Genomic DNA, 14,505 nt, shown 5'->3' with positions numbered 1-14,505 from the left:
ACTGTGTCCATGACTGAGTCAGTTACCGCTAGAATTATCTGCAAAAGTTCCTGCTGCCAGAGCTCTGCAAAGGATGCCCTGACTCCTTCTAGAATTTTCTTTGGCAGTTCCTCTATGGTGCGTTCCAGTTTTGTCAGCCGCTGTTCCACCTGTGGCACACGTTGTACAAATGTGCAGTCTGAGCATCGGGAAGTGCTAGACACCCCAGACGCGACCGAGGCGCTCTCATCCCGCTCTGATGGCTCGGACTGCTGCATTGGCTCCGAAGTCCCAGCTGTTGTTTGGGACTCCGTGAGCCCAGCTAGCCTCGTTTCTAACTCTTGAGTTTTGTTCGCAAGAATTTCGCTCTGGCGCCTTAGCTCCGCATTTTGTCGCTGTAGGGCTACTTCGGTTGGGGTTGTGAGGAGGGAAGGGGGAAGAGAGAGGCCGGGAGGCAGCCCTAACCCAATCGCTCACCTCGTTTTTGGCGTTTGGCAGGGTTGGAAAGTCCTCGGCGCTGAAAATCTGCGTCCTTGCCATGGTCCCGGATCCGGTGTTGTTCTTAACCGGAGCAGGTCTGCCCGACACTGGGGTTGAAGCCTTGTGGCTTCCCTTGCTTGCTTGAATTTTCTTGAAGTCTTCTTTCCGTTTGTCGGTGGTTGGTGAGGTTCCCGGCTTGATCGGTTTCCGGTATTTGCCGTTACATCCAGAGGTGCCGGTGAGATGTTCGCCCCCGCAGATGAGGCAACGGGGAGTGCATTTGTGTTCGACAGGGCCCTCGGGAGTGGTAGCCACCTCGGAGCCGCATTGGTCGCAGCGTCCCGGCTTGGGTCTCGGGCAGATATCCACCCTGTGTCCCACCGTGTCGCAACGATGACAGGCGGGGATCGTTTCCTTGTACAATCTCACTGGGATGCCCTGGTCGTTGTAGTAGATTTGGCGGGGAACAAATTTCCCCTCGAAGATGACCACAGCGACGTTGCTGCTGCCAAGTCTTCTCACGGAAAGAATTTCGCCGTTTTTCTATCGCAGCTTGGGTTTGAGAGAGGTCGACGTATCATTGGGATCGATGGTGATGACCCCTTTGCAGACGTCGCCTGTGGCTTTGGCATGTCCCCGGAAGGGGAGCTGGTGGCCGTCGACTGTCAGCGTGACATCACCGAGCAGTCGTCGGGCGGCAGGCTCTGAGTTGTCTGGAGGGAAAAGTGCGCGAGCGGATACAAAGTTGATGGTACGTGAAAGAAAAAAAGGCCTGATTGCATTGTGTGTGCAATATCAACAACGGAGGGTCGAACCATTTCGGTATAAACCGGTAACCGTTATTTCTTTTTTCGGTTCAGTTCCGGTTCAGGTTCAGTGTGCTCAAAAAATAACGGTTCGGGTCCGATTTCATTTCCAGCAAAAATACCGGTTCAGTTTCGGTTTTCGGTTCAGTTCGGTTTCAGTTTGACACCCTGATACCCTGATATATATATATATATATATATATATATATATATATATATATATATATATATATATATATATATATATATATATAATTTTAGCGCAGAAAAATCAGGAATAATGGTTTTCAATGACACTACCACTGCCGCAGTGTCTATCCAGCAAGGCGAATTACCCAGAGTGAAGGAATATAAATATTTGGGGGGGTGGATAAACGAAGGGGATAACTACTTAAGAACTCACGAGGAGCAACTTACGGGTAAGGGAAAGCGAAACGCAGCTATAATGAAGCATAGAGCTCTGTGGGGGTATAACAAATATGAAGTAGTGAGAGGAATGTGGAAAGGAGTAATGGTTCCGGGTCTCACATTTGTGAATGCCGTACTCTGCTTGAAATCAGATGTTCTATTAGGCCTTGAAGTGAACCAGAGAACAGTATGCAGTTTGGCCATAGGCACACATGGAAAAACAACTAACGAAGCAGTGCAGGGAGATATTGGCTGGGCGTCGTTTGAAGTTCGAGAAGCACAGAGTAAAATATGTTTTGAGATGAGGTTGAGAGCAATGAATCAATGAAGGTGGTCAGCTAAGGTTTTTAGGTACCTATGCTTCAAAAGCGTGGATGCGAAGTGGTTAAGGAATACTAGAAGGCTAACGATGAAATACGAAAAGAACAGTGGAGAATCCAAGACCACCAAGGTAACCAAAGAAGAGGCAAGGCATATTGTAACGAATAAATGGAGAGAAAAAATGGAAGCTAAAATGTCTTTCGAGATGTACAGGGCCGAGAAATTGAACATCAGAAAGGAAAATTTCTACGATAATTCCCAGAAATTTGCTTTTTGAGGCTAGAGCAGGTTGCTTGCGAACTAAGAGCTTTGTGGGGAAGTATTCACAAAATGATGGGGTATGCGTGGTCTGCGGAAAAGAGACAGAAACTATGCGGCACATAGTGTTAGAATGTGAGGGTATCCATCCAAATCTACATGAGGGAAATATTCGGCTTCCAGAAGCCCTAGGATTTAAGGGTAGCTCAAAGAATTTATTTTTTCGCAAGCAAGTCCGTTATGGCTGTTTGTTTCTGCAGCGAAGACTTGATGAGGGTGGTGTCCAGTTTATTTAGAGTAGCCGCGTGCTCTTCGCGAGGCCCTTCGCATAACAAGTTGCTTAAGGTCCTCTGTGTAGCCCATTGCAACAGGCGCGCTTACAGGTGCATACTCAGAAGTTCGTCGTCATCCGCGTCCGATTCCTTCGCATCACTCTTGCAGCGCACTTCTTTATCGATCCCCTCGTCCGTGGCACGGTTCCGCATTGTCAGCATTTTCATCGGCAAAAACGAAATCGTCCCAACCGAGGCCATGGCCCCACATGTCGGGGTCGATGGCTTGCTGCCACAAATCGCCACCGGACTGTTCATTGGAAGCATCAGGCTCGGCTTCAGGTGGTGTGTCGACGACGTCGGCCTTGAGGAAACAATTCCGCACGCAAGTGGCTGTCACCTCAGACTATGCAGCCTTCACCATCTCTACAGCTGAATACAGCGAAACTCGAAGCGGCAAGTTGGCTGCCGGGCGGTGAACAGCTATGACCAGGCGCTCCACAACGCGGCGCCTATACAATGTCTTAAAGGCTCGTATTATTCCCAAATCGAGCGGCTGCACTTTCGAAGGGGTATTGGGTGGCAGCAAAAGCAGGGTCACTGCCGTCAGGGAAGTTTGTATGTGGTGCGCAGAGCAGTTATCGATCACCAGCAGCACGTGCCTGCCTCGCCTCTGCATGTCACATTCGGACTTGCTTAGCCACTCCACGAATAAATCGCGCGTTACCAAAAACCTTAGCGTCATGCCTGTAGCGCATAATAACATAGCTCCTAAAGCAACGTGACTTCTTCGATTTTCCGTAGACGAAGGGCACGCGCCAGTCGCTGCCATCCATGTTAGTGCCCAGAAGTGCTGTGACGCACACTTTGCTGTGCTTCCCACCACTGCATGTGTCGGCTTTCATAGAGGGCGTTTTATCCGGCAACATCTGGTAAAATAGGGCAGTTTCATCTGCGTTATAGACGTCACGCGCCGCATAGCTTGAAATAACTTTGTTTTTTTAAAAGCGACGCTGCAACATCTTGGTCACTTGCGGTGCGGACGCTGCCTCGCCTACAATCGACTTAAAAACAATGCCGAACCGCACCTTGAATCGATGTAGCCAGCCATTGCCTGGGCAGAAGTCAGGAAAATCTTGATTTGCCTGGTTTGCCTGCGAGGAGGTTCGAGAAAGCGACCTGCGCCGGCAGAGCTTTGTGAAGGCTGTCATTTCAACCCCTATCGCAGTGCCGGGCGTTCGCTGTAACCGATCGGTAAGGCTCAAAGATGTTCGTTGTACGTGGGATTTTGTGCCATTGAAATTACGTATATTTTCGCAGTCACGCAGGCTTCGTTTGTTATGAGTGAAAGTTCGTTTTAAGTGGGGCCGTTATATGTGGGCTCGACTGTGTGTGTGTATATATATATATATATATATATATATATATATATATATATATATATATATATATATATATATATATATATATATATATATATAAAGTTGCTAGAATAAATGTTTCTTGGGCACTGGCAAATAAGTAGAAAAACGACACACGTTGAAAGAGGAATGGTTTTAACGTTTCGGCCGAGGGACAGGCCTTCGTATATATACATACATATTGTGGGTAGGGTCAGACCCGGATGACCTTCCACATGCGGGTTCGTGTCAACGGTGTCAGCATGAAAGACTTGCAAGAGAGATAGGCAAGCGATGCCAACCTCAAAGGGGGTTTATTCCCGAAACCCCTCTAGCGCTACCATCTTTGTCGTCGATGGGTCCCGCATTGCTTGAGCGGCCGGAGTCATCCGACTCGGGCACTATCGGTGGACGATGGTTGGTCCACGCTGGAGGGGAAATCGCCGGGTCACTCCGCTGCCGCTCACCGCAGCTGCCTCGCCGGCAAACTGACTCTCGAGCTGCCCTCTTCCGAGCACGCCACAGCTTGGTGCCAGCTCCCGGGGCGCAAGCGAACCCCGCCGTAGTTGCCACCATTGCCTTCAAGGCAGGTGCTGTCTTGGAGCGCCTCAACTGCTGCGACGTCCTGAGTCGTGGGTTTCCACAATTTCCACACTCCTCCACCCTAAATGCTGGATGCCACTTGAATTCAAACTGCGCCGTGGTACACAAAAGCCATTACCAAACCTCAACGAAGCACACCAACAAATGTCTCCCCCATGCTAGTTAACACCAAATGCTCGCCATATGCCGTATCCATGAAGCTCACCTGATAAGCCCACAGGTGCGTTGCACGGCTCGAGTCTCATGTTTTGGAAGCACAACAGGTCCAGGCAGCCGCAGCCGAAGAGTGTGGAGGTCGCTTGCTGACGCGACCTCCCCAGTGGCGGGTCCCTCGGCCTCCCGAGTTCCGTGGCAGCTTCGGCGGCTGGTCCTCCCGAATGGCTGAATAGTTGCCCCGCAGGGTGCTGGCCCGGGGCGGCTGGGGCAGCAACCGGCGGCAGCTCAACGTGCTGCTTTCTGGCCCCGCCGGGTGGTTCAGCTGGCCCATCCTCGCTGTCTGTGGTGGTGGCGACTGGCAACTGGCGGGAATCTTGGTGCCGTCCCACTCTCACCAGTTTATGTGAGCGATTCCCATTCTTGAGGGAGAAAGCAGTGGATTTCCACTAACTCCTACAGTCACTGGCGGGAAAGCCTACTTGGAAACAGGTCGTCTGACATAATACGCGGTGGTGGCTTCGAAATACCCGTTCGTGCTTTCTTTGCCTGGGTGCATTACTCGGCAAAGCTGCAAATGCGTCAAGCTGGCAGGCCTCCTACAACTCACACACAGCAACACCAGCTGCACGATAGTTGGTGCCAACCGCAGTACTAGCGGCTCATGGGTGCACACTAACACACGCTCTCAAACACCCTGGGTCGCAGCATTGCCAGCTGCACCAGACCCAGCGTCCGCCGCAATCCGAGCAGCTTACAAGTGCTTGCGCACACAGCACATCACCGATCGCACCACGCAGGCTGCCGTATGAAGCCAGCGCCCTACAAGTGGCTTACGGGTGCGACTCTTTGGTGATAGCCGCCTTGTTTCTTGTAAAGACTGGCGATCACTTCACGACGAAACGAGCCCCATCTGAGCCACGCGAAGCTCTTACTGCTTGAGTGCTGTCTTGAGCCAAACCTTCCCCACCTTTTCGACAACGAGATGCGTGGAGACGAAAACAAAAGACTGACCTTCAACATCCTCCCAGCTCTTTGTCAGATGTTGCATCGGCCACCGCTGCACCTCACACTCGAAACTCTGTAGTGACAGGTTTATCGTGCGTGTTTGCACACTGCCAACCACTGCATCCTCATAGGCAGAGTCCGCCAGCGCGTCTGTGCGGGTATGGCACGGCGAGGGAGCCGACCCGCCGCCATGTTGTCAGTAGGACTACGTGCCTCCAGCCTCGAAAGCGTCTGTGTCGCCGAGCCTCCTCTAGTCGCTCCACTCGCTGACGTTGCTTCCATCTTGCCTGCATTCGCCTCAGCTGCATTTACAGTCGAGGCCCAACGTTAGGGGAGCCAAAATGTGGGTATGAGTCTGACTCGCACGGCCCTGCACACGCGGCTGCTGTGTCAACGGCGCTGGCGTGGGATCCCAGGCAGGCAAGAGACAGAGGCAACCGGTGCCAACCTCCGAGGGGGTTTATTCCCAAAACCCCCCTAGCGCTTCCGTCTTCTTCACCGTCAGCGGGTCCCACGTTGCTTGAGCGGCTGGAGTCATTTGACTGCGGTGCTACCGGTGGTCGATGGTTGGTCCACGCTGGAGGGGTTGCTCTGCTGCCGCATGCCTTGCTGTACCCGCTTGGTTCAAACAACCAGTCGCGCTCAGCGCTGCTGCCGAAGTCCCCGCTCGCCGCAGCCGCCTCGCTGCCAAACCGACTCTCGAGCTCACCTCTTCCAAGCGGTGCTGCCACCTCCTGGGGCACAAGCAAACCCCACCGTGGTTGCCACCCTGTTGCCGCCATGGCAGGTGCCGTCTTGGAGCGCCTCATGTGCTAATGGCGTTCCAAGTCGGGATTGCGGGTTTCTTCGACAATTCCCACTATACACACACACAGACACACACATGCACAGAGTAGCCAAGTAGCCAGCTGATTTCTTACAAGTGCAGAGCACTTTAGGCGCTCGCCTCGTCGTCCTAGCTCGCTCGCTGGAACCAAGCATATCGTCACTGCGTTACGGTGTAGCGTGTCACGGTCCCTTCGCCGCGGCGTAACCCAGAGGCTTCGAAAGCCAGGCGGCCATGCCATGATATATGTAGCGGGACCTAAGGTTCAGCTGGTTATTCTTAGCTTTTCTGGTTGTCTAGGATTAGCTGATTATCGTGCTTACTGCTGCTTATCATCCAATCCGAATCCAATCCAATCCAAAACCAAGCCAATCCAATGCAGTCCAATTCAATCCTTGCGCTTGCGCAGCACGGTTCTCCAGGAGCTGCGCGAAACTGGTCAACCTCGGCCAGTGTAGCTAATCCAACCAAATTCAATCCAAGTAACGCTGTTGTTCGCAGCGTACCCCAGAAGCTTCGAAAGCCAAGTGGTTTATATAGTCATAAGGGTTCGAAACTCGTGAAATGCTGGCGCTTGTCATACATATTCCTATTGTTTACCACGAAGAAAACTATAGGTAGATTTGAGGAAAAATATACGTAATTAACCGGCAGTGCCCGTGTTCCTTTAGTTAAGGACGCCCGTTGGGTTGGTTTTTTAAGCCCAAGATGTGGCAGTGCAACGCCGGCACATGCGGGGAGAAAAGCGCAAAGAGAACAGAACTCCTGCTGGCACAGTTTCAGGCAGGGGCCGCGCGAGACTGTGATGGCGGGAAATTTGAATTGCATGGGTTGGTGGCAGTAGGCGGATAACGGCGGTACAGCCCATTATGGCAAATCACTGCTCTGCACTTCCGACAGCTTTCACATTGAGTGGAACGGCTTTAATTTTTCATTTAAATAGGAATGAAGTAGTCGCGACTCATTCCCTGCCTTTAATTTTTCCTTCATGTCAGAACGTTGCATCTCCGGAAGCGTCACTTGTTATTCGTAAACATTGGATAACCATGCCAAAGTGTTTGCAATGTCTTGTGTTGACAGTTGCTGACGGTAGGGAGTGTCTTTGTAGGAGTCAGAGTCACTTTGCGGCAGCGCGGTCGCTTGACGCACGATCTCGTCGTCCATTAGCTCTGCGAGACGACACAGGGCAAATCTGATGATGGTGTTTCTTTCTTTAGTCAGTATCACCTGGTGGCAAAAAAAAGTGGTATCTAAAAAAAAACTGGCCATGTATGACCCGTTTCCAGCTTAGAGATGGCTTCCACCGCGGACTTCATTCACAATTATGGCTTCCAAGGTCAAAGGTCAATCAAGCCAATTCTCATCTATCCAGGCAGCTTAGGATTCAAAATGGTGTCATCCTGGAGTCACACTGTGGCTTTGTCGTGGAAAATACTGTCCGAAAAATCGAACTTTTGGCTTTATTTTGACTGAAATATCCGTTGCTGATATACATTACTTCTATGGGAGAACTGAACTGGCGGTTCCTTGGGGAAGTCTGGAATAACCAGCAAGTCCAAATTTTCGAGTCTGAAAAAACTGTCGGCTACTGCATATACATACAGTTGAACTTCGTTATAAGAGGAATGGATGTAAGAGACAAATGGGTATAAGAGACACTATTCACCCATATGGATGGCCGCTCTATCTTTCCCATTAAATTTACCTCTTTTATAAAAAACAGTTGGTTATAAAGGACAAGTTACCCTTAATTTTGGTCAACAACCTCGCTTGTAAGAGACATTTTAACTTTAGATGCACTGCCACCAGTCACTAATTGCAGTTGCGTCTGTTGTGAAAACATCTGGAAATAGCGAGCCCAGCCGCGACATTGGAGGTTTCCGCTACCTGTACGTTGTGCTGCGAGGGCATCGCGAGGGCATTGCACTGATCAAAAAAAAAAAAAAAAAAAAAACTGCTTGCGTACTTATCATGTTGTCTCACCGGCATAAGCCGGGCTGCTACCCTCTCGGCGGCATCAGAGTCCTTCAATGCCTTTCCGGTCATGAAACTTCGCCGTCACGCTATGGGGCAGCTTTGTGCGCTGCCCAGGAAGGCCGCGCCACGGCGCTGGTGCTGATCGAAGGGCAGCCGGGGGGTGGTCAGAGGGCGTTTGGCAGGGAACAGACCACGGAGTAAGATAAAACAGACGCTTGCCGCCTTATCAGCAGTGCGCTTTCGCTTTACGTGTTGTGGGCCACGCAAATGTACTTATCATTTTGTGAATGGCGAAAAAATTTGGTGCGAACGGGCATGCAGCTACTGCGTTCCTGCCTGCCGGTCTGGCGACAGAGCAGCGGCGGCCGGCCGATGCCCTCCGATCTGCGGTGGCGCCCCTCGCGGTAGCCTTTGTCCCCGTACGAAACTTGGCCGGGAGTTTCATGACCAGAGAAGCATTGAAGGACTCTGGCGGCATCCATTCTTTTATGCGCTAAAAGACACACATCTCCTCCAAACATAAACACAAAGCACAAAGTACAAGTTAGAGCCACGCTCGGGGTATAGACGGTGCAGCAGCGTGTGATGGGAAAAAAAAAAACACTAAATCAAGACCTTATTATCATTTTTGAGTGGTGCTCGTTTCAGTGATGTTGAACAGTGAATGATTGAACGGTACCTTGCAATATGGTTAGATTCGCACGTTTTGTTTATAGTGTTGTACTGCTTACAGTGCAGATTTTCGTGGCGCCCATGACATACCGTATTTACTCGCGTATTGAACACACTTTTTTTTTTTTTTGAGAATTGGCATGAATTTCGGGGGAGATTTCATTATGGAGGAAAAAGTTGCAACAGATTTTTAATTGTTGAAATTTCATACAATGAAGATGCTAAAATAAGCGCTATCAAAACTTTACCTTTCCAGCAAAAACACATTGGTAATTATGTAACCAAATTTCTTTTTTATTCACAACAAGCTAGTGGCCTACCATGGTCCCCCTACTTGCCAATGGAGCTGTCCTCCTCATTTGAGTAGCTTGCGGCTTCACTTTCGTTGTCGGCCCACAATGCATTGTCTTCTGTGTCGTCAAAGCACTCCAAAACTTCCTTTTCCAACCCGGGAAACTTCCCTTCTTTGAGCCCACAAAACACATGGTGATCCCTGTTCATCGTCCAAATCTTCTTTTCGCCAGTAGCGTGCACACACTGGGTCAACACTGCAGTGCCGCCCAGCCACGGGGTTTCTGTATGCCTCAGCGCATGCTCCAAAACCTTCCGTTTAAAACCTGCTGTGCAGCTCACACACTGGCGATTGTACGCTGCACACCAGGAGCACAAAAGGAGGTCGAGACACAGGAACAACAAAACCATGGAGCATAATGGCAAATTCACGGAACAGCACAGAGCAAGGAAGGAGTGCGGAGTACGTTTGGTGCTTTGTTTGCATGCCGCAGTGCTGTCATGGCGCTATACGCAAGAAGGCTTCTTTTGTGTTCAGCAGGTGGCACTCCGCAAGCGCGCAATTTTTAAATTGTGAGCCACTACATTTCCGCTCACATCTCCGGCAGATTTTTTTGTTAGAATGCATTTTTAGCGTTACTGCGTACATACTGTGGCGTGATATCAAGCTACTGCTTTCGTCGATGGCATCAGCAACCATGCCGAGACAAAATATATTGAACAGTACCTTTTCTATTCCCCCCGCTGCATTTTTTGTGCTAGGTAGCTAGAAAGTAAATTCCTAAGAGGGGGGGTGGGGTGTCGGTGTGTGAATGGGTGCATTATGTGAGTAAACATGGTATGTGGAACTCCTTACTTCGCATGACGAATGTGCCCTGAATATCCATGACTGGAGGGGCCGAAGGTGTGTTTCGTTATAAAAGGGTTTGGCTGTGCTAATGCTGCAGAGTGAGCCCCTTGGGAAAGGAGGAGGGGGTGACTGCGCCTTGTGTTTTGCAGAACTGGTGGACGAGACTGGTGAGAAGACAGGTGCTCAAAACTGTGTCATTCTGGACGAGTATTATTATGCCACAAAGGAGGCCTCCCACGAACACAGCCAGCCCCTAGAAACAAGAGGAGACTTTTGTTTTAAGGTTGGCGCACCACTGTGTCTTCTTCTTCCTTCTCTCCATCCTGTTTCTGCAAAAGCACAGAGCACACGGCGCACCTGTGCATGCACGCAGCCACAGATGTTTTGCTTTTGTTTTTGCTTGATTTATTTTCACATGACCAAAGTCTCAATGCTCTGCTTATAAAAATGGGGCAAGCGTTTGCCCAGTTCAACACTGGGTAAAAGCCGAAATATAAACTTTAGGCAGTGTAAGCGATTGTTTTTGTTTGTTGGCTTTGTTCTTTTCTCAGGGCTAGCGCAATAGTGTTGTGGCAGTAAGTGTGCAGTGATGCCTTGTCAGTGTGCACTTCAGCTCCTTGCCAATTTCATTGCGTTGGATCCCCCCCGCCATTTCTGTTTCGCCATCCTGCTTTTGTCCCAGCCCAGCTATGTTTTTAGATGTGCCGTATTTGCCTGCCCACTCGTTTTCTCCCACACGAAACAAGTTTTGGTGCGTGCGGGGAGAGGTGGAGAGGTGGGCACCAGGGGAGGCAGGGAAGGAAGGACATGCGGCTTATTGCCCGTGCTCTTTAATAAACACCGTGCGAGGCTGACACTCAGTAACACTGCACCTGCCTCTGTACATTTCAACTGGGCTCCCCTGTGTGCTGCGAGCAGCCCTCTTTAACAGGTCTCTCAGTGAAGGAGCTGGTCTCCCTTGTCGATCTCTCTGTTTGGCAGTGTCCGATCTGCAAGAAGCTGATCACCAACAACGTCAAGACTGTGAAGCACATCAGCAATCACATCGAAGGGAGCCGCCAGAGGAACCCGGACCTCAGTGATCTCACCATTTGTAAATACTGCTTCAGGGAATTTGAAACCCCTTACAGCATGCAGTGCCACGTGGAAGCGGTGAGTGGGGCCCCTTCCGTCGCTCAGCCTTGCAGGGGCACAAGCCTTGCAGGGGAAAATGGCCCAACGGCGGCCGTGCACTCGAGAGAGCTGGGCCGTCTCGGGCAGCCGCTGCTGTTTATCTGTTACGAAGCCAGCGAAATGGGGTCGGAAGCAGAATAAGTGGCGTTAGTGGATGTCGATCACAAACCCAGAAGTGTCAAGGATTTGAGTGATAACTGCATTGCTTGACTGATTGCTTCTACTGTAACAAAAGCAATGTGATGGGAGCTTTGATTGCAGCTTACAACCATTCTGGCTTGGTTTGTCTGCTTACTTCATACTTTGCCACTGAACACCAGTGTGCCTACTTCCACTGCTTCCCTTTCACTCTGGGGGGCCCTCTTTGATATTTGCTTGGGTTTTTTTTAGTCTGACATGCCGTGTATGTACGAAGTGTATATAATACCCATGTCACACGGCAGATCTAATGACAATTAGAGCAAATATCATTTTCTCTAAAGGCTATTAGTTCGGCGCTGCATGAGAATAGCGAATGACGTTCGACATGAATGGCATCTAGAGGCTAAACGAGGTTAGGGAGTTCATTCAGCAGCCAAATGAGTAACCTCGACAGCAGTGGTGTGTCACTAAACAGGAAAATTCAGTAATAAACCAAAGAATACTCTAAATTATCTAAACTAAACAAAGAATTATCTCTAAATATCTTGGAACTAATTGACTGACTTAAAGGGGTCCTGCAGCAAGCACTTAGCATCGACTACTTGGAATGTATTTTGGGGTAAAGTCTATTGTCCCAGCAATCTCCTGCCGCAAGAATTATGAAAATCCGTTCACTATCAGCGAAACTACGCATGATGAGAAATCTCGCATAATTGTTCCCTCTCAACTCTACCGCGGACAACGCAATGAAAGCTGCGCGCTCTCTCCCGGAGAGCGGGGCGGCTCGCGGCGTTCTCTTGCGCGGCCTTCGATATATCACACGCCAGGGAGTTTTCTCCTTTTCTCCGCAACATGGAGGGGTCTATTTCCAGTCTTGGGCCCCAAAAAAGCCGGCATGGCTGCCTGCTCGCAAGCGCACGCTCGGGCTGGTAATGTGTTTTTGAAGCAGTAAACGTTTGTTGTCAAGTGGTCTGGTTGAAAGGAAAGTAATGAGCTTATCACTCAAACTCTGCGCGCACTCAAAACACAAAAGAAACGGCAAAACTGTGCGTACAAGTTCTGGCATAGAAGAGGTTGGTACACAGAGCCCATGACGGCGGATCGTCACAGGAAATGCAAGAAATAAGCCGCGAAGTTGACCAGTGACAGCCAGTCGGACAGCCATGGCCTCAATGACGTCGTTTAGGCCATGCCAGGGGTGCATAATGAGGAGAATTGAAGAGAGTGTGGTTGGTTTTTCCGAGTCTTCCAAAGCGATTTGCGCGCTCACCGCTTCACGTGCTCATGTAATATTTGGCTCGGGTATTCCTGGAAGTGTAAGCTAAACGTTGTACAGGTTTACTTGCCTGCTCAAAGAGTGTTGCAGGGTCCCTTTAAAAATAATGACATATTTGAAATCAATGGAAAAGAAAGCAGCAAGACTCGCAAGTTTTAGAGTTGACTTCATAGTTGAAAGAAATTGTCTTAAGACCCATGCTCCCCCTTAAGTATTTAAAGGGGCCATGCAGACAAAACGCAAGTTTGGTTTATTTGAAAGATTGCCTCGTTAGAATTAACTGACACCACTTTTACTATAAATTTCACTCAAATAAGCTATATAATTAGGAAAAAGGGAATGGACATGCGACCCACCAGCTCATTTCCCGCAACAGAACCTATGAAGTCGTGTGCCAGCTCTGCGATTGGCTGAGGCCGGCAAATGCAAACGCAAATTAGGCAGGGCTTATAAGATTGCCGAACGAGCTATTTGAGCATTTAGGGCACATTTTTTTCATAGCAGTAAGAAGGGGGGGTAGACAGTGGAAGTTACGAAAGTATACGCAAACATAGAAGTACCAATGCATACTGCTGTTGGTAGTGCATGCACTAATCTTGTTTTAGCTTTGGGGTTGTCTCGGACGACACTGGCTGATTGCCGTAAGCGACGGCATCTTACATGATCATATTTGTTGAGTGAACACCATGTTTGACGGAATGAATATTTTCTACCTTAACAGAAACAAGCCAGGTACAAATACGGTAAAAAGCAAAGCAAAGCCAGAGAACGGCTTGCCGCGGTATGGTGGCACCATCAATGTTGACTTACGGTAAACAATGAAGGCTTGTTCTTGTGTTGTTATTAGACATCATGAAAACACACAATTTAGCAGTAGAATCAAAAGTTTAAACCAAATTGGGATTAATTTTTCAGTGAATAAAGCGTTTGCTTCCAGAAAAGTGCTGGGAGCACTGTAAAACACGAGATCTTTCGAATAAAACAAACTTGTATTTTGTCTGCATGGCTCCTTTAACACTTTCGTGGCCGCAGAAAAAATCGGTTGTTTTTGGGTGTTCTGGGAAATATCTTTTTCTTGCCCCAGAAAATGCTGTATGCTGAAGTGTGAGATACGAAATGATAGCAAAAGAATAGGGCTTTCTAACAGTAACAATTTCAAACAGATTTATTAGACATTTTATATATATAAAAAAATCAAGACGAGAAAAAGTAACAAAAAGCAAAAAAGACGAACACATCAATGCCACTTTGCAGAAAGTACACATTAAAAAATTCGAAATATACAATTTGAACATTAGGCCCTTATAAAATAATGCTGCAAAAATTAGCTCTGTAAGTGCAAAAGCTGTTTACCCTCCAGGTGTTCTTGGGTAGTCCAGAAAATATTTTTCTTTCTTTTCTTGCAACAGAAAATGATGGATGCCAAAGTATACGTTATGAAATGATACAGGAAGAATTGGGCTTTCCAACAGTAATAATTTGAACAACAGTTGCACTAGGAATTTATCAAAATTTTGTGAAAACAAGAAAAGTAGGAAAAAGAAAAAAATGGATGGTAATCTCAATGCTATGTTGCACACGGCAGACATAAAAGCAATTTGAAATATGCAC

The 14,505-nt window shown here is 48.8% G+C and overlaps 1 protein-coding gene across 6 annotated transcripts in view; it reads left to right on the top strand.

Moving 5' to 3' along the window:
- Positions 1-14,505, top strand: part of Row (zinc finger domain-containing protein relative of woc) — a 76,399-nt gene that overhangs the window by 46,176 nt on the left and 15,718 nt on the right. For all 6 annotated transcript variants that reach the window (XM_077705696.1, XM_077705695.1, XM_077705690.1 and 3 more), the window contains exons 13-14: positions 10,454-10,587; positions 11,286-11,456. In XM_077705696.1, the coding sequence (XP_077561822.1) occupies positions 10,454-10,587; positions 11,286-11,456 (305 nt within the window). The remainder of the gene's footprint in view (positions 1-10,453; positions 10,588-11,285; positions 11,457-14,505) is intronic.

This window comes from Haemaphysalis longicornis, unplaced genomic scaffold (assembly GCF_048455015.1).
Source record: "Haemaphysalis longicornis isolate Haplotype H1 unplaced genomic scaffold, Haemaphysalis longicornis Haplotype H1 scaffold_4, whole genome shotgun sequence".
Taxonomy (NCBI): Eukaryota; Metazoa; Arthropoda; class Arachnida; order Ixodida; family Ixodidae; genus Haemaphysalis; species Haemaphysalis longicornis.
The sequence above is the reverse complement of the archived record's forward strand: the minus strand, read 5'-3'. Positions and strand labels throughout refer to the sequence as shown.